General features: G+C 41.2%; 2 protein-coding genes across 2 annotated transcripts in view; one reads left to right on the plus strand and one right to left on the minus strand.

Annotated features, from left to right (window-relative positions):
* LOC105202791 overlaps window positions 1–26,421 on the plus strand; it is a 153,811-nt gene that overhangs the window by 39,160 nt on the left and 88,230 nt on the right. Inside the window, 1 exon segment of the mRNA XM_039446872.1 lies at window positions 5,539–5,589. The gene's annotated coding sequence lies outside the window, so the exon portion shown is untranslated.
* Window positions 7,127–7,934, minus strand: LOC120357424. Its single transcript, XM_039447622.1, has 2 exons — window positions 7,561–7,934; window positions 7,127–7,456 (listed from the first exon to the last, which is right to left on the minus strand). The coding sequence occupies exons 1-2, from the start codon at window positions 7,932–7,934 to the stop codon at window positions 7,390–7,392; spliced, it is 441 nt and encodes a 146-aa protein (XP_039303556.1). The 3' UTR covers window positions 7,127–7,389.

Consider the following 26,421-nt stretch of genomic DNA (forward strand, 5'->3'; position numbering starts at 1 on the left):
TTACCAGCGTGTCGAGTCGCGCTATCGGCGGACACGTCGCGGCGGGCCTCGCCGACTCGTAAACACCCGGGACGATAGTCCGTGGATAGTCGCCCGATTTCGCCGGGCGATAAGGGCCCTTTAAAGGGCACGTGAGGGCGGGCGGGCGGGCGCGGACGACCGAGGAGAAAAGGGGCGAGGCGATGCGCGCGGTGCAATCTTTAGTGCCGCTGCAGAAAACGTCATAACTCGTATCCGTGCGCTCGCGCGGCGGGCGAGTGCAGGCGCGAAGTTACGACTGCGCGGCTCGGCAAGGATAACGCGGGAATATATCCGCGACGATAATTGCGAGTTCGTTGCCTGCCTCGCTTGCCTGTGCCACGCCGGCCGCACCGCGCGTCTAGGTAGACGAGAGCGAGCGCGCATTCGTATATACCCTCTTTCCCTCTTCGCGCCGGATTTTTTTCCCTTTCTCTTTTTATCCCTCGCCCGGTTGGTCGGTTCGTCTCTCCAAAGGTTATGCTCTTGCGAGACAAGTTGAGCAACGGCGAGATTACCTCTACCTGACCGATCCAGTCGGATCTTGTGCGGTTTGCAGGTTTAGACGCGGATCGACGCGCAGGGAACTCCGTTCGGACTTGGACTTGCGCGAAAAACGGCTAATCGCGGAATAAACACCGGTCACTTCGCTCTCGCGAGCGCGAGGCGCGGCACCGCTCGCGGATATTTTGCTGAAACTTTCGCGGTAGAAACTCCCGGAATCATCCGTGGATCTTGATAAGGTATTCCCTCGACGTGGCGTTGATTCGATGACACGAAGATTCATTGCGCGGAATAATGTCAGTTTAATTCCCGAGGGGAATTCTTCGCTGATGTATTTGGGCGCTCCTTCTCCTGCTCTTCGAGTGCAGGATTATTTTCCGCAATCACGATCGGTCGAACGTACCTTGGAGAGGAATCTCTCGCAGCTGAATTCAAGCTACGTTTTTTTCTTGCTGCTGCAAGAATGCAAGTAAAGACTCGACGTCTCGCTTTTGTAGCGACTGTGGACCTTTAACGATTTTGCAACGAAATCCGCAGTGGAGTAGTATATACGCTAATTCAACGTGTTTGCGTGTTGTTTCTTTTTTCGATTTTATTAAGCCCGTGGTAATGATAGCAAAAATAAAATGGACAGTCGACGTTTGGTTAATTTTAACAGAATGGCTCACGAGAAAAAAATGGCGCGTAAAAATCACCTTTAGAAACTGTAATTACCGTCGTTTCGTAAAAACCGTTCGGCGAAGGTGGTCGCTAATTGCCACGCTAATACAAGACCTCCCATTCCAAAACTCGCCGTCTCTTTTATCCGTTTGCCTGCTTTCCTGTCCCTCTTTTCTATCCTGCCGATTGTCAGCAGCACGATCATTATTGAAAAGCCGCGCCGTGGATTATCCTCCGCAATAATGCTTCACGGTCAATTAAAATGCGCTGTTGGATACTGATATACTGCAAATTAACCGACCCCGCGTTGCCGCTTAATCAGCATATTTATTGCTGCCACGCAATGAGAATCGTACGCGGGCGCAGATGCGATACGACGCAGCCTCAATGTTGCAAGTAGTGCCCCAACCTCATTCGAGATACCTTTAATCCTCTCGAGGGGGGGCAGGATGACTCGGATACCGGGTCGTATAATGGGAAATCACCGGTGGCGGAGTAACTCGGTTATAAGTCATGTTGCTCCACTCTCCTGTTCCTATAAACGCGTGCGTAATATACAGCGCCTACGGAATTTAAACTTCCTCGCTTCTTCATCGCGATCGCACCTTTCCGATGCCGGCCACGGGATCGAGAGCTTTTTTCCTGCTCGCCACCCCTTAATTTATAACGCAGCACGTTCGTTGGTGGGCGCTTATTTAATGCGCGCGACGATATTGCTCGCCAAAAGTGGAAATGATTCTTTTTTCTGTTAACATAAATATCAACGCGTGAATATTGAGAAAAACATAAGTACAAGTCGGCAACGCCATTCCGCTTCTTCGAAATCGACCGTATTTTCCGTTATTACGAAACACGCTAATTATAAGTAGACTAGAGATCTTGACGACTCGATATCCACGCGATTAGCGCATCATCTTATTTTTAACGCCCAAGGTTAATTGTGATCAGCGTTAATTTGCCGCATACGTAACGTGCCTCGTGCGTAATTGGTAGACGCATAAATTGTCCCGCGATAAAGATTTTCGCGAGGAACTCGAGATAAGATCGCCACGTGAGACGGGCGAGGGCATTAGCACCTCGTTGAGAGAGTTGGATCCCTTTTTTCTCCTCCTCTACCTCTCCCATTTTTAAGAACCAATACTAATTGCGGACGGCGTTAATTTACAGCGTAGGTGTCACGCTTCGTGAGATGTATATTCCAATAAATCGTTCTACAATGCGAAACGGTGTAACGCCGCGGCGGCGCGGCGTCTAGCCCAGTTCGATTTTTTATTCGCCGCGGTACAGCCCGCGATATTAATTGTGAGCCTTGTTGATTTATATAAGCACGTGTAAGTCCCGCTGCGGGATGAAATACGCTGCAGATAAGCGTATGCAAGATCACGGCGCAGGATGAGGACGTAAAGACAAAGACCGCGGAGCGGGCAAGCCATTTACTTTCGTTCGAACCAATGCGGTAATCATATTCCGATTTCGCAGGTGCAACGAAAGGTCAGAAAACGATTAATGTCACGTTTAAAGGTACCGATTTCTAAGAAACTTGTAACGTGCGTATTACACGTGAACGGTATTGTGCAAAAATGAATTAAGCTACAATTTGAAATAATATAAGTTTAAAATTATCCAAAGTTTTATTGTCGAATTGATTATGTGAAATCAAACATAATAATAAACTTGCTAAATATTAAAAAAAAATAAAATTATGTATAATTATGTTAACTGAATATTTAATTGTTATTTCACTCAACATTTGATAATTGTTACCAAATACTTTTTTCAGTACAAAATTGCAATTTTTAAAACTTTATGAATTTATTTCTTTTTTGCGTAACATATGAATTCTTCACATAAACGTAAGCAAAATTTAAATCAGAATGCTATATGAATTTCACAGAGCAAATTAGAAAAGATAATTGATTCCAAGATTCTTAAAGAATCTGATTTTAATATATTTTTCACGCATTGTGGATTTTCTTGCTAGCATAAATTTTGCATTTATGCTAGCAAGAAAAAAAAAGATTGTATTTGAAAGTCGTATTAGACGCGAGAGAGGTGCTCTCGCTTTTATGCCGATGCGATATACTGGCGAGTAAGCTCTAAAATTCAACGCTCCGCGCGCGCGGATAGAAACGCGCATTTAAAGACTCGGACAAATTGCGACCTAACCGCGTGTCCGCCTTCTTATACTAATATGCGAACACGTTCGCCGTCGTAGTCTCTCGTGGAGGGCTCTCCTCTCTACTGCGAGGCTTGCATACATGCAACTTACGTACACGCGTGCACAACTGTGTCGAGTTCTGTACAGTTAAGTGTAACTACGTGCTCTCGTAGTTATACGCTCGTAGGCTACCGCATGCGTCCAAGATCCGAACGTTACGTATGCAGAGTGTCCCTGAGCCGGCCGCCTTTTCCTTCCAGCGATAAATGCTGTAACATCTAAAGTGATGGACTTACGTCTCGAGAAACGCATTTCAATTTTTCGAGAGGTTTAAATAGGTTGAAAAAGAATCGTACGATTAAATTCTGAAAAACACTGTGAGACGATATTCCCTCCGAATGGCAGATAAATGCGATAAATAAGATAGGCGATCGAAGCCTGTTGATAAAACTAGCTTATCGAAAACTATCTTGTATGTCTTGTGCTCTACGTATCAGTGATTCTCAGCCGGGCGTTTCGGCCACTGTACTTTCCACGATTACTTTTAGCCCGCGGCTCCTTTCCAGGGCATGTAGATAATACAGACGATTTTATACGCCTCTACTTAGACGCTATCGTCTTGGTCACAAAAATTCTCTCCGTTCCGAGGCAGGAATGTGTTAGCGCGCGGCCAGAGATTGAGAAACTCTGGGCTACGCGCGACTAGGGGTCCGCCGGCGGGCCCGATACCGGATTATCCGAGTAGAAAATGTAATGGAACGAGTAAAGTTTGCGTTCACGCATCGTTGGTCCCGTCTCGCGTCTGGCGAGGGAGGCACCATAAGAACCGTCGACACAGTGCAACACCAACGCGATTAGGTAACTGAAACCATATCGACGTATGCACGCGTGCTACTATGTGGGTGTACCGCGTCGGCCTAACCACGTTGTGCGTTTCGCCACGCGATGTAGCAGGATAATGCACCGATAACACGGTCGACTCGCTGAACAGTCTCGATCCAGATTCCACGAGCCAGCCTAGTTTCCAGGAGAATCGTGCGAAACGCGATCGCGTTCCTAGTTTTTCCTGTGCGCATTCGTGACGGTGTTTTCCAGTCCACGAAAAGACCGCGCTTTGATAGATTTCAGGACGATGTTAGCATTTATGAAGTAATAACGATCCAAACGTTCCCATGTGGCGAACTAATTTTGAATTTTGTTCAGAGTCTCTCCGTAAAATTTCTGCTCAGCCTCCGCACACACGCGATGTTTTCTTCCAGTTTTGACACGTACATTGCGAGCGGCGTTAAGGCGGCGTGTTGTGATGAGTTATATCGTCTCTCGACTTCGTGCGAGAGACGATCGTTAGACATCAAAAGTGGTTTTGAGTGGTGCAGCGCGGCTTAAAATTATTACGTCGCCTTGCGTGAACGAACACGACAGTTTAACGATCCTCCTAGGGCGCAAACGAAGCAGAAACTTGGTCCCGACGATTGATCGTCGTGGCCAACCAGACTGCCAGATTGGATAAATTAAGGCATAACAGGTAAACGGCTCGTTAACGATACCCGGCGATGAGCATGTTGCGTTATTGTCGGTCAGCTTGCCGCCAAACTGAGAGTCATTCGACTCTCGTGTATCTACGCGAGTCCGCGAGGTCGCTCTCGATGGCGCCATACTTACGCTCACCGATCTAACTCAATCCGGAAGAAAAGCTGCTAGGGGGTCCATCCACGATCAATCTTTGTCAAAAGCGTCTTAGTAATGCAGGGACGATAACGCGCGAGAAAGTACGCGGGGCTCTCGCAAACTCCCTGCAGAGAACGATATTTACTGGAAAATGTGACACGCAAGACGAAGAAGTATTATGAATTAAATCGCCAAGGAAATGTGATTCAGATATATAAGTATAATATTAATTTGTGTATAATAAGTCAAAAGTAAAAAAAAAAAAAATACCTTTCGCTCTAATAAGCAAGATATATCTTCGTTTAATTATAACTTGTCGAAATACCGGTTGACGCGCCTCTCACACACATTTTTTCATATCTATAATTGAAGAGTTGAATATATTTTTATATTGAATATATATATATGTATAGATATTATCTATTTATAACACGTCAACAAAATTCTTTGTTATCAAGATAAAGTTAACAGATTGTATCGCATTAAATAAATCTAATCAGTTTTTAACCTACTTTTATCATATTTTTCAGAAGCTGAAGAAGTTCGGGACGAGTCACGGGAAAAGAGCGGCGACGTTATCGGTAAGTCAAACTATTATTATTATTTTTTAGTTATCTATGTTTGATTAGCTTCACTTCAGTTCTTTTCACGTCTTTTTCTTGTTGGACTCGATCGTCTCGAATCGATTAATCCCTGCTATTTATCTCTTTGAGAGCGTAACAATATCGTTATACGTATGAAGTAAAATATTGATGTAAGTTTTATTCTCTTTTTTTTTAAGAAATACGAGAAAGATTTATATAAAAATAGTATAAAGTCTGCTTACGTTATTGTAATAATTGTTTTATAACAGTTTTATAAAAAAAATTAAAAATTTTATTATATTGTAAAAATAATCATAAAAGAATTAATGTTTGCTATATTTTTATTTTAATTTAATTGTTAATACAAAATTACTAACATTCTCTTAAATTTATATGAAGTTAGACTATAATTATTGAGTCAGTACAAAACTTTTTTGACGATGCTTTTTTTACAGTGTGTTGACATTGACAAATACTACGGCAAATTGTATGTTTAATTAAAAAGTCAAAAATTGTATATAATTAAAAGTTGCGGGCGATTGTAATATACGAATTTGAGAAAGGAGCAAAAATGATAGAAGTGATAAAAAAATATTAGTGATCTATTTGAAAAATTTACAATGTTTTTTATAGCATCTATAAAAAATCTCTTGTGTCTTTTCGAAAGTCGTATATTATAATCACACGCGCAAATGTTTTTAGACTCAGTTTCACTGATACAAACTAGCGCTGTAAATAACTCCAGTACCATCAACTTTTTTTATAGATACTCTTGACGTCACTTTTTTAGTTTATAATTTACCGTATCTGCCAGTGTTGACACACTGTAACAAGAGCATCATTATCTCTGCAAAATGACCAAAAATTTTTACATTTGCTTAATATATTAAAACTTTTAATAGAATATTTGTCTCGAAACAATAATAATGCATTTTATAATGTCTCTACGAAGTGCATTATTGCCATTTAAAAAAGCTGTTATAAAACATAGTACGCCCACGAGATTTTGTTGTTATTTGTTTAACTTTATTAACTACATAGTGACGTATTATTCGAAAGCGTAAACGTGTTTTTCTATAAAAAAAAAAGAAGCTACATCTATCGAAGAAACAATAGGTTAAAGTTGTAAGCGTTATGGAAAGTGGTCCGTTACTTCCGGAATTAATGGATCGTGAAGAAAATTTCCAATCGAATGGCGTTTTCCTTCTTTAAACGCGAGCACAGAGCTCGAACAATTTATAAAGTCGTTATCGGCAAAGTACGTGTACAATCATAGATTTTTATTTATCGTGGATGATTGGAATAGATCGTAACGCAATGTGAAAGGATAAAGGATATATTGACGTACATCGACATTTGTTATCTTCACAAGTTTTTTATTTTGTACACACATGCGTATTTTATTACCAGTTAAATGACTAGGCTCGATAAAAAAAAATTCTCATTAAAATCTTCCTATCCGCTTTTGTATACCATCATAAATTATTTTAACTTTAAATGAGATAAAATCTGATAGTATCATCTATCTGACGATATAATATTTAAAGGCAGAAACTAACTATCCGCTTCGCGAATCTGTAATGAATCTGTAATGTCATTCGTGCGATCACCTTCGCCCATGGCCTTCTTTTAAGCTCGACAAGGTTACTACCGGTTGTGATCAACCGATAACGCACGATCTCGTAGGCGTACTTGACCCATCGCATATTCATTTATTTAAAGAAAAATAGGAATAATAAAACAGCGAAAACTTATTGAATAACGTAGGAGAACTCGTGTCCACATTTACACATAAATTTATCGTAATAATTTGAAGTTCAAAGCTGAAGCTTGGAGTATATCTAGATCATAGCCGTTGTTTGATCTTGAAAAAAAAAAATCAATTCAAATTTAAACACTTTTTTGCGCATGTGCACAAAGCGTCGTACCTTTTCATCGCGCAGGTTGCATTGAGATTATTCGACTCACCGGGTTTCCGGGACCTTTCTTGCGCGCGAAGGCGGGCGTGGACTACAAGCGTTGAAAATCGCGGCTGACCCGTGTGCCAGATCTTTTTTTCCTCGCGACGCGCGCTCCTCCGGGGCCAGCCGGCTGGCCGACTGTTCCCGTCGACTGTACCGGCGGCCATGCATCGCCGATGAGAATATGACCCCGGCACGTATAGCTCGAGCCTCGAAGTAAACTACATAGGCGTTGCGCGCGTCTCTCTCGACTTCGCCAGGCGAGTCGGTGGTCGTGCGAGTCGGTGTCGTCGGCACGGTGCTTCGTGTGGCGTAGGTGATGGCGGTGCCTTGCCTTGGTGATGGTGGGAGTACCGCAAGGGTCAATCCACGGTCCACCATTATATTCCCTCGGCGAAGTCGTGGCACACGGGGGCCTCGAAGCGGGTTCACAGCCACGACGACGACGACGACGAAGACGACGACGACGACGACGACATTCGAACGCTTAATGGTCGGAATTTGTCTGGCCGGCAGGTACACTGACAGTCAGTCGGTAGAGTTAGTGATTCGGACTGGCTCGGTTAGAGACTGAGATAGCGCTTGGATATGGGGATCACAGGCGAGGCAACGTCGGTGTAGAAATCAGAAATGTGGATTAGTCTTGCGAAAAACGATTTTCATATGATATTACATAAAAATGATGACTTAAACTCCATATTTTATAATATAAGCTATATGTGTAACTGTAAGATAGATTGTTAATATAAAATCATGTAATTAATTTAATCAAAGCCTATCGAATAGATTCAATAAGTTTTAATTATAAATAAATTCTCTCAGTAAACATTTTGTATGGTAACATTATTCATATGAGAATTGTTATATAGTTCGGCAAAGTATCGTAAATAGCATTTTTTTTTTATTTTTATAATTCTTTCCCGCGAATCGTGACCGTCAGTTTAAGCGCTAGAAGAAGCAGTTAATCGTTAAGAAAGCGGTTAATCCATATCCATCATCTACACAGTTAAGATTTTAATCATCTAATTAGCGGGATTGTTAACGACGGAATGATCGGTAATTCGTGCAAGCGTGTGGCGTCTATGTATATACCGCGCGGTCCGTCGTCCTTTAAATACAACTTTGACCTTTAAGAGGGGTGGAATGTATCGTTTGCTAAAAAGTCGCCACGAAGAAATGACTCTATCGTAATTAAACCATTGACGTTGGAGGTACCGTAAGGGTCAATCCACGGTCGAACATCATATTCTTCGGCTAGGAGCACGGCTTTAGGAGCGGGTTCGTATAACTGCAACACAACGTTCGACGCTTAATGGTCGGAATTTGTCTGAATGGCAGGTAACACTGACAGGCACTCGGTTTAAAGTCGGTGAGTGGAGGATATACCGGTTACAGAAACGCGCGGTATCCAGAAAGTTCTCCGGTAATTCAAGGCTCGCCCGGGTCGCCGATTAACGTATCGATCATTAGACGATGCCGATCGAGGCGACTTTTTCCCGCGACCCAGCCAGCCGCCGCGATCGCTTTAAAGTTCATATTGAAGCCTAAATTACGAGACAGTGACTTACCTTCTCCTTTCGTTTTCTCTCTTGTTTATCTCCCAGCGCAACATAGAGCGGAAACAAATGATAATTTGAGAAAAATTGAGTTTTCCATATATTTATTAAACAGACATAGTCTACAGAAAATTTTTTAATTACATTTGAGAATTACATATATTTTTTATAAATAAAATTTAATTAGGCATTGATACTTTTTATAGTCTCTTTTACAGTCTCCATAGAAAGTATTAATATAAAATACTGAGGTAAACTTTTTTTTTCAAATTTTGAAATTAAGATAAATAGAAAAAGTATTTTTTGATCTAAAAATTGATTCAATTAACGTCACATCTTTGTATTTCTATATTAGCAGTAACGCGAATGAACTAATGGCAATAATTCCTTCAAATAGTGATGTGTTAAATGACAGTGTTTCAAATCATTGTCATGTGCTTTACGCTTATACGAAAAGCGTTAGAACTGTCAGGCCTTAAAGATCGAAATTTGTTCGAACAAGCAAGTACACGAGTTATGAGTTAAGAAAGTAAATAGGAAGTTAGAAAAGTCAAGGGAAACTAATGAGACGCGTGTGGAATGACCGAGTGACTGGCAATCTCTCTGGACCTTTATTTTCAGTTTCACTAACTATTAATGGCTATCGCAATTGTCCGATGATATTACGATAACTGACTGATTTCGACCGTTTTTCCTGCCGAGGAAACGGCACGAATCGTCGATTTATGCCACGAAACCTATCACGTTTCGATAGAACACGGAAATAAATCGCGCTTTCAAAATAATATTATTCAGAATTTCGAAATATCTTATTACAATATATCGAATTCAAGTAATCTGTGTAAGTATGTTTATTTTTTTTTAAATACATTATAGCCATATATTTTTTTACAATTATTATATGATTCGATTAATGTCATTTGATTTTTCCGTCGAATTAATTGAGAGAGAGAGAGAGAGAGAGAGAGAGAGAGAGAGACTTGAGAGAGACAGAGAAATAAAATTAAAAAAATGTATTTTTATTATTTTATTTAACGGAATAATATTATTAATTTAATTTTTATTAAAGAAACTATTTACTTCTCTACTAGTCAAATTAATCAAGTTGCGGTATTGTGCCGACATAAATAGGATCGATTAGATCACAGGGAAAACGTCAAATATGAGGATCCCATGACAAATTTCATTCGCGGCATCGAATCAGTCGGCGATTCTTCCGCCTGTCTGCAATCAGGAAAAGACGAGAATTCTCGGATCGAGCTACGTATGTACGTCTGTTGACCGATCGGCACAATCGGCGGGCCGGTTGTGTGCGATGCCTTTTTCGGCGAACTGTGAATGTAGCCTGAGGTCTGGCATTCCCCTTTCCTCGTCGTCGCTGGCCGGTTCGTCCGGGGTCACCGACGAGAGGTCACGTCGCTCGCATGGCATCAGTGACTTTTTCATTTTTACTCTGTATCTGCTTCTTCCTTCTCCAGTCTCTCTCATTCTCGATAACCGCACGGGCACGTGCGCGAGGAGGCTGCCGTCTCGTTTGAAGAAAAAAATATCTCGCATCTTCGGCGAGACTTTTTAAAATTTTCGCGAGCCCGATGAACTACCTTTTCCATCATCCAATGTTCGATTTGAAAAGTCTAAAGAATATTATTTATATAAAGTATCTAAAGAGAGATCATAAAAAAATTATGATATTACAAGGCTTGATGTTTTGGGGTCATCTTTCAGGTTCTTTTCTTATTTATTTTATTATTGGAATGAGCAATTTTTTGATAAATCTTTTCGTAGACTTAAATCCCGAGTAAGTTATTTACATTGCTGTTTGATGTATTAATTTCTCTTGATTAGATAGAAGATAGATAATTCAAAGACAAACTATGCGGAAATACGAAGGCGCAATGAAAAAGCCGCAGTATCTCGTGGACACAGAGATACGTTCGAGTAAAATTGTCGAGATTCCACGTGTATCTTTGAAAAGATAAATTTATTTCGTGACCGGTAGGTCCCGCTGCATCTTATTCACCGCGCGAATGCACGTGAATCACGTGGATCTATGTGATGCGAATGCGTCGTTTAGCAAGTAGAATGCGCAAGTCTCCGCCGTTCGAGAACGGCGCGGCGGCGGCGGCGGCGTGCCGAAACTGTAGAGTTGTATTTCTTTTACTCGCATTGCAAGCAAAAAATACAACTCTGCGATTCTTAGAATGTGATAATTTCGTTATTTTATAGCTTTATTTTATAGCCTTTCAACGAGAGTCAATTGATAGACTTCGATGCAAAAAGAAGTTGGAAGAATTATTTTGCGAATCGTAGATTCTGTAGATACGACCTACGGGGTTCACGATCGATCGATTCACATGGCAATCTCTCTTTTCGCAAGTAACGTTCCCCACGCTCGCCGGTGGTCAAAGGTGCACCCGTATAATATCGATGAAAATACCACTCGCGACGACGAACCGCGGCTTTGCGGTGCACAGGGGAACGACGGACATACGACAGTTTACCGCATACACGGCACACGTGCATCATGGACGCGAAAGGATAAATACCCTCGATTAGCGATTTATTTGAATTCTCGATGCACACGCCTCTCGTCCGAGTCCTCGGATATATGCCGATTGCTCGCGCCTCCACGGAGTCTCCCCATCCTCTCTTCATCTCTTCTTCACAGCATCCGCCGCCCACCTTATCTCCCATCGTGCCTCTCTCTCTCTCTCTCTCTCTCTCTCTCTCTCTCTCTCTCTCTCTCTCTCTCTCTCTCTCTCTCTCTCTCTCTCTCTCTCGTTCCCCCTCCATCCTCTCTCTTTCACTCCTTCACTTTCTTCCTCCTTCTTTCTCTCCTTCTCACTCTCTTTTTCTGTTTCGTCCCCTCCTCTTCGGTTGCTGTCCGATCGTCCGCGAGACGGTGCGGATCCTCGGCAGGAGCGCGCGCGGTATGCCAGGCGCTGCAGGCACGATCGCTTACGACGTGGATTGTCAAAACCTCGGGGAGGCACCAGGCGAGGTGGTGTACCGTTAACCAGGCGTTCGCCTATCGAATATTCGACCTACGACCTGGCGACGCTCTCGCAGTGACTGGCCTCGCCGCGCGCGTCGGCCAGTCGGCGTGAACGCGGAAATGTACGCGCTGCATCGAGCGAAGCCCCGGGTGACCTTACGCGGAGTAGTACGTTTGTCCTTAGGTCGGGACGACTTCCAGGACGCTCGTCCGTTAGAGACGCGCGCGCGCGAGCGCGCGCTTTCGAACGGACCGCGACGAGCTGCTTTTTTATTGCCGTTTGATACGCGCCACTGGTCGATGACCCATCTTTCTCGTCGTAACTAGCTTCTCTCCCTCCCTCCCTCTCTCTCTCTCTCTCTCTCTCTCTCTCTCTCTCTCTCTCTCTCTCTCTCTCTCTCTCTCTCTTTTACCGAGACTGATGGACGGAGGATAATTATGGTAACATCATTTTTGCGTGACGCGTAATAAGGTAGGATTAATCAGATAATCGTGATGGGAGAGAAACGCGATACCACGTAATATTTTCCGATAATTAATTGTCGTAACTTAATGACTTTATGATAATTAATACAGGTATATTTTTTGTTTCCGAAGTATTTACCAAATTAAATTTTTATTTAATTACATTCACTTTTGTCCGTTACTTTATAATAATTGAAAGTAATAGCATGATATTGAAATGGTAATATGTTTCTTTTTAAACTGATGTATACTTCGTATTACGTTATCAGATATATTACATATAAATATGGAAAATATAAAAACGATAGATCTGAGAGAGATATACCGTCGATCAAGTGTGACACGGTTGTTAAGGTGCGAGACGTGTTCTTTAAAGGCAGCGAGAGATTGCTTTTCTATGCCGCGTTTACGTAACTCAAACGAAACAGATACGGTAAAAGGGACGGACGCGGACGATAAGAAATCTCCGTCGCTTTCCTCGACTATCGACGAAGCGAATCACGAAGCGTGTCACGATTTAATGAAAACGGGACAAACGTTTCCTAGAAATAATATCGCCGCCACGCTTGGATGACGATTTGATGGACCTACTTAGGTACGATGAACTTGACCTGGTATTTAGAGTGTGCCTCGAACTTTCGAACCTCGATCTCGCGGAACCAGATTTTAAGACGCAAAAAACTTGCTCTGAAAAATAATAGAATTGATATTCGTTTATTCATCCGATCTGTTTATTCGTCTTATTGCTCTCTTGAATTAATAAGTACAGATGTACGTACAATATAGATGAGAATTTAAATATGAATTTATATTATTTTCTGTCAGATATTTTTTTCTAAAAATGCTCAATGCGTACAAAGAAATGCAATACGTTTTTTATTTCTTCAGAAAAAAATTTATTGTTTTAAACATGCAGTCGGGTGCAGCTTGAAGCGTGTAGGCACGCTTGCTCATTGACATTTAACTTTCGAAATTGAACAGAGCGACGGCGAGCGGCGCGTGATGCGGCCTCTCGTACTATGGCAAAATACCATTGGGCAGGTAGAGCTAACATTTAAATGCCAGAACTGATCCGCAAGACGCACGACTGTGCCGAGATGTACTGCGGACATGTTTTTCGCGACGCATTTAGTCAGAAGATCAATAGGATTTTTTTTAATAGGTGTATAATATCTTTGTAAAGTTTAAATATATTTACAATCACGTCTCGCTCGTTCCTTGATACATTAGATTATTGTATTTATATTTAATTATAAATATTAATTTTCACTTATATATATTTTATTTATATTAATGTGTAAAATTATTTATTTGATAAAAATACGGAAACATGGATGAAAGGATTAATTTTAAATTAGAACTTTCTGGAAAAAGATATTTTAAGAGGGGTACGCCGCACTCTAATATTAGTTTTATAAAAAAAATTTATAACAAAGGGTCGTTACACTCGGATGTTGAAATTCTACATAAATAGTCGAAGGTACGGTAATATAGCTGTTATATTTTATTCATAACTTTAAGCAGGTCGCTTCCGCGTCAAGATTCGCGCGTTTTAAGTGTCTCATCAGTTTTCTTCCTAGTATTACAAACGACTATTATTGCTTTCGCGGCTACTGTATTCCACTGTGGTACGGTGTGGTTACGAGCGGGCGTATCAAGATACGCATCACGATATTTATGACGAGCCTGCATGTAAACCGTTCAGCAATTTATGTCGAGATAAATATTGCAAGTCGCTCTCCGACCTTCTCCTCGACATTTCTGTGTGAAATTACTTCTGCCGTGTTAACACACGCCTCGCAAGAATTTATCGCCGAGAAACGTGTGAGAAGTGTCACGCGATGCATTTTCGATCTAAGCGCGGTCCCAGCATCTTAATAACAAGTTGCATACAGCTCGGAGAAGGTGTCACACGCGTAACTTCTGTTTGTTTCATCAAAGCAGCACACTGTAATTGAACAACCTTAAACTGTAACATACATCGAGGAAAAGAGAAAGGGAGAGAAAGAAAGAGCTCACAATCATATTTATTAATTTGTGAAAGAAATTGTTCACGCATGCATCAATTAAATCGGATGAAATAACCGAGACTTGTAATTTATGTAAAAGAACAATTTAAAAGTATTATTGATGACACATGGAAGAAATATATATGAATATTTTCGACGAATCGTATAATCGGCCGATTAATGAAATGCCTAATGTTGTGAATTTCCTAGTAGAGGTTAGAGGAAGATGAAGGAAAATCTATGGCGGGATCCCAAGACCTTAATCCGTCGATACGTAATGGGATATAATGCGAAATTAGCCGTTCACTATGTACAGTTACGCATTACGCTAACAAGACTTACTTCCGATTATAGTGAGGGGCCCCTATTGTTCAACCGAGCCAGTAGTGTACCCCTTGGTAGTCCCAGACTCCGGCTATTCCTATACGGTATCCATTTATCTATCTATTCAAGCCGCTCCGTATAACACACGATAGATTCCACGTAATCTCGCCGACACAATGGCTCGGAGGGCTGAGATATACTGCGAACATAACACCGCGATCTTTTCTGATCACCTTACGCGCTCGCGACGCTTCCGACTGTAATTTGATAAACGCAACTAGCTTTTTTCGAGACGCGTCCCTTTTACCTCTGGGCACACGAGCATACGCTTTAAAGATGAGCATAATTTATGAGCGTTCAAGAATGAGTTACAAGAATTAGATTGTATTAGCATCGCGTAGCATCTCCTAGTAATCAAGGATCTTGATCAAGTAAAGGTGGGCTCTACTTAAGTAAAAGACTCTATTAATAAAATAGAGCCTTTTACTTGATCATGTTGCTTGATTACCAGAAGATACATGCGATGCCAATATAATCTAATTCTTGCAGCCGTAACGCCTAACGCTACGCTGGAGCAACGATCTCAAGCCATTGTACTTCTGACGCAGCTGCGAGATAAAAGTATCTACGTGAATTATCTAGCAGACGCCGTTTCCTTCCGCGATGCATTCGCATTTAACGCAGTTAAAATTCGGTTTAGCGCAATTAGCGGGGTTAAACGGTCGATACGCAATCTCGAATGTAATTTGCACCGGAAGACTCGTGAATTAAACTTTGCAGCAAGAAATCAGAAGTGGTAGAAGCGGTTCGTCCGAGGAAGGAAAGAGAAGAAAGGAGATACATGAAGGGCGGTAGACTTTGTATCTAGCGAATCCGTATTGTATTCGAGCGAATTCGATTTTTTTCAGATTCGCAGATTGGAAATATTTCTCTCACGCTTCTCATTCTGATATTATATTGACAATATTAATTTTATAAAGTTGATTTAATTAATGATACGTATAAAACACATAAAATTAATCAATTTAAAAATGTTGGGAATTTCTCTTTTCTTAAAATATGATATCGCAATTAATTTTAAGATAATAATAAGTCGATCAAAAGTCGAGATAACAATGACAAATTTTTTTTTAAGTAAAACGCATGTGCGGTCATCAAGAGACGAGAGGAGAACTTGTTCAGTAAGAGCTAGCAGATGCTTGACGAATTAGGAGATCTAAAAGTGCACGTATAAGGTAAATCAAAAGTGCATGCACTGTACTTATTGCCTGTAAATACAGCCCAGTCTACCGCTCTGGCACCTGTCATACGTGAAGCTAATGCGCGTTCGTTCGCGGGAGGAAAATACCCGGGTTCCATCACTGACAACCCTCGGCACGTATGTGTAGGTCAAAGTGAGCCGGTGGAGAGAGCTCTCTAGGAAAAGGCCTGTTTGTCTGGCGAGTTACTACAGATGCTAACGGTAGCTTCGACGGGGTTTAGTATGCGCGATCTGTTGCCTCGACAGGAAACAGAATCCCTCCCATTACCGAGAGGAGTTGCAGCGGCGAACTGTTTGCGCGAGCGCAAACGACAGCTACCGACATTGTTACGCGATGGGCCTTTCTCTCTCTCTCTCTCTCGTCGTCTCAGAATGCCCTTTGCCGGCGCTGAGGCTGCCAGAGGGAAAAGGTGATACCCTTCGGCACCTTAAAAGGTCACCGTGACGACGAACGTTTCAGTGGCGTCGATGCAGCTCCGACGTGCGTGCCTTCCTACCCCTTTCACCTTTTCTGTCTCGCCTTTGCATCGCCTCTATGAGCCTTCCCACACACTTGACGTACGGTTACTTCTCCGTGATCATGCGAAGCATTTTTGGTAGTATTTCTTTAATTCCAGATAATTTTACGTGATCTTAATCTCATTTTGTATTTACATAGGACATATAACGATATCCCACAAATCTGAGTAATTCAAATTTAGATATTAAGATGTTACCATTCTGCACATTGTTCTTAGATACCTCTCTGAATACAATTAGCTCATTTGTATTTAATTTTCATTATTATTACGAATATATAAACAAATTCTTCTTCTTTTACATATACTTTAACATTTCCATCAAGTATTTGTATGAGATTAATTGAAAAAAATTGCATACAAATGTAACTATTACGCTTGTAGACACTTATTAACCGAAATACAGGTTAATATAAGTATCTAAAGGTTCGCGAACCATTATAATATTTCGTATTCTCGAAGTACACGTCACGTGCAGCAGCGATTATCCGTGTTCGACAGCGTTCGCAAAAATCGGCCGGTGTTACGAGAAACCTGTGTACCGCTACGTCGAATGACATTACGCCACTCGCCTTGCCTCTCCCTCCTCCTCCTCGCATGCACTTCTTTTTGATCCTCCCGGTAATACCAGCCATGCGGCATTCAGTCGAGTCGCCGTAATATTTGTTACTCCGTTTATTACCCGCATGCACGGCATCTCTTGACGACGAATGCCACCCGAGTGTAACATTGAAACACCCGTGGCCCGAATGTCGACCGCATATTTATTTTGACTAATGAGCGCTTGATGGGCACTGTTAATTATTGTTAGGGAACGCAATCATTACCGGCGTGAGTAACGGAACACGTCAATGGCCCCGCGTAAAGAAGATTGCTTCGGGAGAAGGTTGCGTCGTGAGCCGACAACGCTGCAGCCTTCGACGTTTATAGATCGATGACTTTTGATCGTTAAACGTTTACCTATCACAGGCGCGTCATCTCGAGTGTAAGTCTACGCTGTTATTAATTATGCATTATATTTTCTTCACGTCATACGCGTTTCAGATTCTTATTAATCATTAAAATCTCTACAATACGTTTCAATCAAGCTGCGGGATACGAGTGCATGCACATTTATATTTTGTACGCGTGTCGTCCAAATGCGACGGGGAGATTCGAGAAGATAGTCCGACAAAAGTTATTATCTGTCATTCACTTGAACATTTCCCCATTTGTGTCATTATCGGGTAACACATCGGGGAGTGCTTCTCGGCCTCGGGGGACCGAATTATCTGACGAATCTTTACGCCAGTGGCGCTATGGTTGTCGTCCGCGAAAAAAGAAATCAAACTAATTGCGGCGCTCGCGGGCTAGATTCTGGGAATGATGCGAAACAGTATCTTTCCGACTAATTAAATTACTCGCCGTGAAATCAGCGGGTGAGCGCGTTACGCCAGGGGACGGACGGGAAAGGAGGCGCGAAAATTGCGAGGTAGGAGACAGGACGGAGCGGCATGGGGTACACTTTGCCTCGAATTACGCAATAAATTGTTGGATTAACAACCGTTTCTGCCGGCGATAACGAATCCCGGTCGCGATTAAAATTGTTCGGGTCGCGCACAAATCGCGTTAATGATCCGCGAGCGGTGACAAGTTTGCGAGGCGCATTTTTTTATAGTCCCGCGGGATCGCCTCGAGCTCCCTCGTAAACACGCCCACGCGTACACTCGTATTTTCCACTTTCGATGCACCCCGCTATGCATGGAGACCAAAGAAACGTAATGAACGACAACGGTCAACCGTTTCTAATGTCGACCATGGGAATTCAGTTGCACATGGTAATTCTCGTACAACTGCATGCGCGTATTTTCATCGAATCTTCGCTTAATTGACATTACAAGTCATCTGGCGCAAATTATTCCTGCTAGCTTTTCTGATCTTTGTCGAGAAAATGAAATAGTACAGTAATATCCAAGAGTTCACGTAACGTCGTTTTGTACATATTGTTATAGCAGCTTCGGCGTAAGCTGTAATGCACTTGACATTATGTATGTACTTATCTAAAATTTAATATTGACTTACCGGATTTGTATGTTTAGCCAGATACACCTCATTCGGTGAAAAGTCAATTTGTACTAATGAGCGTTAGACACTGTTATTTACTGTGTCTATACTTTCAGTTGGCGAAATATCAATACTTGATTATTGACGCTGCACCCAACGAAGCAAAAAATTCGTTAGATAGCAAACGACAATTGATTTTTACTGAACTTAAAGTTTCTTTAGCTTTTTCACAATCTAAAATGTTTTATAAAAAATTACGATAAAAAATATGATCAAGTGCGAAGCTGATGGAATCAATTTTGTTCTCAATAGCAAGTTGCATCTCTAAATGTTATATGTAAAAATAAAAAGAGTTCTCAGCCCATTGATCTTGTACACGATTGACATAGTTTCTTCGTTAGTTTGTTAATTGCATTGTCTGAGCGATACAAGTTAATAACAAGATTTTTCCTCTCACCGAGTACGAGTTTTAATATCGTGTAAAGTTGCATCCTTATAGCATCCCTTATGGCATTGCAACGATCGCAAATCCACGAGCTATTTTCGCTCGCCATAATACCGGCACCATTCGCCTAATTAAGCGAAAAGATTTTTCCATCCTCCGCGTGCTACGGAATCTTGTTTTCTCTCGTTCGTGGAAATCGTTAATGCGACGACGGAAGGTCTCCGTGCGAATTTGCGAGCGAGCGCAAATCCGTGGAGATCAGGTCGACGACAGCGGGGGGTACCGGCGGCCCGGCGGCGCGACCGAGAGAGTATCACTAATTCAAGGTGCTTCCGCGTGAGAAGTGGTGCTCCGGACGATCTCTCTCTCTCTCTCTCTCTCAGTTTTTGCGGGCGTGCACGACTCGTGCTGGTGGTGAAGTTCACGATGGCGTGTTCCTCCGTATTTACGCACCGCGATTCGGTACGGTACCCGGCGGGGACTCTCACGCGTTTACCGCGACAGGACGGTAGCCTTGCCTTTGATTTCTCATTTCTAGGCGAAGTCCGCCGCCAGCTGATAGCTAATTGGTCGCGCAAGTGCGAAGTAAGAGTGGGCGAGTAACGACTCGGCGTTTTATCGCGAGTTTTATCGGGGTGCTTTATCGACGAGTATTATATCGCGCGGCCCTCGTGACAGCTCGTACTTATGAGCGCCGCGACACAAATAGGTTGTTGAGTATGTTTGCAGTATCCGCATGTATCGCATAACGTTTCCTTGGGCCATGATACTTTATCATAACGATTATCGTTTTACGCCAGCGCGCAGCGTTTAAATATGCACTTTTCTACTGTACTAGTTTTGTTTGAAATAACTATCATAATAAAAATGAAAAATTCCACGATAATATATAGCAAATTCGATTGGACGCACTAGTGCGCACTGATGCACGTTAAAGCCATCGTACGCGAATCGACGTCAAGATATGTGTCTAATATAAACGGGTTAAATTGCGAAATCTTTAATATACTTTACTGTGCTATTTAGTATAAAATATACATATATTTTATCATTTGAGATATTTGCATTTCACTTTTGCACTTGGGTGTAATCAGTGTACAGCGACTTTAATATGCATCAGTGCGCACTAGTGCAATCTAATTGAATTCACTAATAGATAATAATATAGATAAACTCACGAGATGCTTATAGTATGAATATATCGTATTTCTTTTTATTCTTAACGGAATGCGTTTAAATATTAAAATAAATGAAAAGAACGAGTACTCTCTAAATTCTTTGGAGTGGAATTCTTTTAGATGAAATTCCACTCCAAAAATTTTAGAGAGTATAATAAATTCAAAATCGATTCAGACTTTTTGTGCAAGAGCCACGACCGTTTGCCATTGTGACCATCAATAAAAAATTTTTTTTAATTAGAAAAATTTTTGAAAGTTGAAAAATTACCAGAACTTTTTCATTTCTTTTAAGAAGAACCCAAAAATGTAATCATGAAAATTAAATTGCTAATTATTTTTTTACAATTTTCGAGATAAGGGGAGGGAGATTTTTTATTTTGGTTTCTTTTTTTTAAACATTAATTACTAAATTTTTTAAGCATCAGTCAACTTTGTATATTTTGAAAAAGAGAATGCAACTTTGTTGCATCAAAATTAAAAAAATGCGTTAGTTTTTCCAGTCAATCTGCATATTATTTTCGTACTGAATCTGTGTACATTCTACATTGCGCTCGCGAAATGTCGGTCAACTAATGCAAACGTTTGCATTGAATCGGCCGGCGTACTCGATCTGGAATCCCCCCGCGCCGGGAGTGACTGATCTCGTGCAACATTATTTACATGAAACATAATCCGCGATACTCGCGCAACTCGCTTGGCAACGAGAGGGAGAAGTGAAATGAGAGTATATAGAACTTACGAAGAAGCGAAGTTGGATTACAGTTTACAATGAACTTACAGTCGCATCTACCGTAGTCCCTTGAAACTCGCGCTTTAGTTGAACTTTCATTCTTTGTCTACATCGTAGGTAAGACCGTAATCTAAGAAAGAACTCTTGGCGCGCGCGTGCAATCGATTTTTTAAATTCCAAGAAACCTGAGCGAAACGGTAAACTGAAATTGTTTTTACGAGAGAATGCACAGGAATCTTAGAAACGAAATCATTTGCGATTATTCTATTTAGAAATTATTCCTATTTGCAGTTATTTGTTAAAATTGCAAATTTTTGCTGGACGAAGATCTAGAGATAGTCATAAATTCATAAAATTGTTCTCTTCAGCACTTGCGATGCTAAATCGTTTATCGGCGAATTTGCCAATAGCTTGAGTAGGAAAGGGATTTCGCAATCAAATTTACCCACATATCTCTTCTCCCCTCTCTTTCTCCCGTCGACATCTGCATCTCCCAAGAGACTGTTCTTAATATTCTCCTCTCTTGTAATTCCATCTCATCTCGCGACGCGACATTTGCGAGCCTGGCCGATTGCAGCAACGTTGTTGGTAAGCGCGAGATGGAAATAAGATGGTCCAGGTGAGAGACAGAGAGACTGGCGGGAGAGAGAAGCGAGGGTGGAAGAGGAGGAGGAAGAAGAAGACGATAGTCCTGTAGGTGAGACTAGCTTTCTCCACAATGCAATTGCCTCCACGCGCACGAGTCACAAGTCACACCGCAGAGTACAGGCCTCGTGGAGTCCATTGTCCTTCTTGCTTGCCCGTCTCCCTTGTAGTTTAGTGGGTTACCCACCTGGAGATTTTCTTTAGACGAGACGTTAGATAATCGCTCGCATCATAGCGTCACAGTTTTGCCACGGAATACGCGCGAAAGGTAATGAGAGGTATGATTGCGCGCTTGCAATATGTGCATTATCTTGCGCCTCGGCCATTACATCTTGTCTTGCAGAATAACAATTATTGAACGGTCGTGATAATGTTCACTTTTTTTCATTTTTCTAAGAATCTTTTAGATTTGATATATTTATGATTTGTTTTAACTAATTTTGAATTATAGTATGTCGTTAAGTAGAATTTAGTTTTGTCATCTGGGCTTCATAAGGCTTGACTGGGAGATATTTATTTAAATGTAAATTGAATTCTAATTCTCACAGAAAAAATTTTATAAATAGAGAGAGAGAGAGTTTGTGGGACAATAAACTATTAATCTTATTTAATTGGAGGAACATACGAGATAAAAAAGTTGAGAAGGATTTTTTTGCTCGACATTCTCTCTTCGTTCTGGCATTCATATCGACGGAAACCGGGACGTGAGTTTTTCCACGCGTGGCATACGTGCCCCGCGGTGCATCGAGTTTTACGCACTTTCAGGGCCGATGCGTTTTTGTTGCACGAGACTTACGAATGCATCGTGCGTGTAGTAAAAGTCTTGCGCAAGTATAAAGCGCAACGGGAGGTAAAACGCGTTGTATCCTTTCCTGGAGATAATAGGGAAAAGCCGGAGGGGAAACAGACACAGGTTAAAGATCTTTTTTATATTCTAATTTAATTTCATTACAGTTATTGTTCGTACATATTAATTTTACAATTCTTTGCTGAATATATGTAATATTAAATAACTGTTAGATATAACAAAAACATTAAACTGCAAGTTTGATAAAATATATTCATCGGATATAGAAAAATAGAATTTTTTTTAAAGTTTAGAAAAGTTTAAAATTACATACACTGAAGAAAAAAATACTAAATTTCAATAAATATTTGTTTGTATATTTGTAAGAAAATATTTACTAAATATAAATATATATTTATTTAGTAAAAGAACGCCTAATTAAATTTAATTATCAGTTTTCTTTAATTAACTAAATAATTACGTACTGCAAGTAAATATTTTTTTTAGTGTAAATATTTTTTAGTGTAAATATTTTTTTTACAAACAAATATTTATTGAAATTTAGTAATTTTTTTTTTAGTGTATATATGCACATTTATTATTACTATTATTATTATTAGAGATAAATCGAGATACAGCTGCAAATAAAATCTGATTGCAATTTACTTAAAAATAATGTCAACGTTATTACGATGCTGCAATATAAAATTTGAAAAAGAAATGTTACTACTCAACTAACAATAAGTTGAGAGCCATCCGCGAAGAACGTGGCTCGTATCGCTCCGTTCTTGAAGCAGGAGGACGATGCCGCGCGTCCGGTGAGAGGAGGGCCGGAATGGTGGTGCATCGGCGAATCTAACGACCAAATCTCAACGCCAGTGTAAAATGCAAAACAGCAGCGAGCGCTGAAGCGAGCGCGGTGAGGCGAGGTGCGGTAGAGGAACTTCTTCCCCGAATGCGAATTCCACGATGCGTGGCGACCAAGGTGGAGGTCGGGTGCTCTCCGGCGAATCTCTTCTCCTCGTCCTCCTGCGCTCCTCTCGCGTCCTTCCTCCGCCTCTTCCACGCTCCGTCCTGCCGCCCTTGCTCTTCACGCGGGAGTGCGTGAAGCAGAACGAAAGCGGGGTACGGATTGTCTCGACTCTGGATTCGCTCCTTCCTCTCAGCCGGTGTCTCGCGAGATATATTCAGGTCTTTTGCATAATATAGAAAAAATTCTGCAATGCCGGGCTTAACGAGCGAACGAAGTGGTCAATTTATATGGAAAGTAAAAAGAGAATTTTTACAATCAAAATTATTGGTTTATTTTTATAATATTAGAAATTTCTTTTTTTTTATTTATTTATTAGAATCTAGTATTGAAAAAACTGTGAAGAGAACGGTAATTAAGTTGTGTTGTTACAATCAATATGAACCATCTGAGCATTTCGATAATTTATTCTTCTTGGTCAATCTATAAACTTTCGATTAATATCCGTTTCACATAACTATGTCTATGGTTGATTATCCCAAAATGTTCGCTGAATTAAAATTCCTCAAACTTTCGCTTCGCGAATAAAGAGGTGAAGGATATTCATTTTTTAAACTGTCCTTTCGTTTCTATTATACGACAATTCCCTTTCTCCAGAAATTCATTAAGACTAAAAAAAAAAATGTATACCACGCGTAATAAATGGATGTCATTCGAATTAACGTTGCGGCGCGGCGCTGCTCTCTGAAAATTAATGGACCGCTTTTTTGTACGAATTTCTGCAACGGCGACAAAAGAACATGTTATTTAACGGCACTTTCGCCGCACTAAACTTCATTAGCCATCATCGTCGGTTTTCACTCAACCTCTCGTCTGTCATATCCGATGAAATTAGCGCCCGACGCTTTCCTGGTCGGATTATGAAAACGTGGCACGTGCGATCACCTTTATCTAATTATTTTCAGACTTTTATCTCCGACGGAACATTGGAGTGTGCTGCTGCGATAGGTGTAATGGACGGCACGTGTTACGTACAAGTATGTCAGTCATGCTGTTACGACATCTAATCAGCGCTCGTAGATAATGTACCCTATCCTCCATTCGCTTTACTATTACTCAACACACAAATGAAACTTTCGTGCTTTGAGGATTGATAAGTCTTTTAATCTATTACCGACTTTTTGATAATCCATTAGCATGGCGTACGCTATTCGCAGAGAAACATATAATCAAATATAAGATAATAGACTATCAGTATATCAATAAAGTGACAAGCGTTAAATTTCCACGAGATTTTAGATATTCGATCGTAAAGTTTCCATAAGGAAAATTCAGCGTGTAAGCTGAAACTTTCCTCTGTTACTGCCGGTTTTTTTTTTTTTTTTACTTACAATGGAAAATTTCGCAACGTTGAAGTCGCGGGTGTCGAGCGTGACAGAGAGGAGCGTCACGGGACGATCGCGAACGGCGCAGGGTGGCGTGCGTGAGTTAAGATCGCGTATACTGTTAATAAATAATGCAGTAATGGGCGTTCGGGTTGAAGAGGTAGCCGGTAAATGCGGCGGAACGGAGAAAGCCGCATTATTTACGCCCGCTGGCGGCTGGCTTGGCGCGGTGACAAGTTTAAAAAGCCGCGGGAAGTAATAACCGAGGTGTCCGCGGATTAAAAGGCGTGACACTGCTAGTTCCAGCGATCACTCTTCCCCGCAACGATGTAATTAAATCCCACAACATACGTATGTACGTTTGTCTACTCTTTACGACTCCACTCCGCCCCTCCGCGTCTCTGCCCCTCGCCTCCCGCGCGTCTCCGCCGGTTGCGTCATGTGTATAATGTTATGCTAACGCGGCGACGATCGGACCGCGAACACAGTCGAGCCTCTAGCCGAAACCAACGCCGGTGACTGAACGTTCGAGACCTTGACGCGCGAATTCACGTGGTCACTCTTAACGGGACTTTTCGCGAACTCAAAACGCGAATCTTCTGGCGCATGGCGTGTATACATGGTTTAGCCTCGAGGCTACAACGTGAGTATTGTACAGACTGGATTGCCCGTCGCGAACATGTTCGAGCATGAATGTCTCGAAGTCGAATCATCGATAATTAAAGTGTAGATCGGAACGGCTGAGTAACCAACTAATTTAAAAGTTTTCAAACGAACTAGAGAACGTTATGAAACATTCAAGTTCGTCGGACTGTTACATCTATATATTAAAGAAAAGTTGCTGAATATCGCTTTTTCGATAAATATTATAAAATAAATATTAGTCAATTTTTCCTTAGATTTTTAATTACTTTTTAATTCATAATTCAATTTGAAAGCACAGGTACATTTTGAACGATCGATTTTTTTAAATCACACTTTTCACAGCGTGTTACAGAAAAGCTTATAACGAATTAATTCGTTATTACTGAAACATCGAGCTATATAATTTCAAACTTTGATCTACTTTCAAAACAGCGAAATATAATAAAAAATTGTAAGTGGTATGCGTTTAGCAACTCTCCTCTAATTAATCTTTCATTTCTTAACAAGATTTATGTGCTATTTTTTATTAAAAACTCCCCATTAAAATATAAAAAGTGTACTTCATATAAATTGAGGATGAAAAATGAGAGAAAGATACGAAGAAAGGATCGAAAATCACATGTATTATTTAAACCGTTTTATTTCGAAATTACAGTCTCTTGTTATCTTTGAACAATTTTCTTTGAACAAAGGGAAATCCCGCAAATAAGAGAGGAGAGAGAAAAAAAATGGAAAACGCTCGTGGAGTAAAGAAGCGTGCGCGACGGCTCCTCGTTAGCGAATCGCGACTTAATGTCTCACTTGGCGAGCGAAATTGATAGCGGCGCAATTAGACGCGTAAATTGTACGCGTCTGCTCGTCGTTGCTCGTTGGGCGCGCGCAGCGAGGCGGGCCTATCTGTCCATAAAATGA

This window comes from Solenopsis invicta, chromosome 3 (genome assembly GCF_016802725.1).
Source record: "Solenopsis invicta isolate M01_SB chromosome 3, UNIL_Sinv_3.0, whole genome shotgun sequence".
In the NCBI taxonomy this organism is placed as follows: domain Eukaryota; kingdom Metazoa; phylum Arthropoda; class Insecta; order Hymenoptera; family Formicidae; genus Solenopsis; species Solenopsis invicta.

Coding starts and splice junctions, on each gene's coding strand:
- LOC120357424 (XM_039447622.1), bottom strand. CDS start 7,934: ATGGTGGACCGTGGATTGACCCTTGCGGTACTCCCACCATCACCAAGG. Junction 7,457..7,560: donor AGAAAGGTCCCGGAAACCCG/GTGAGTCGAATA, acceptor TTTTTTTTCAAG/ATCAAACAACGGCTATGATC.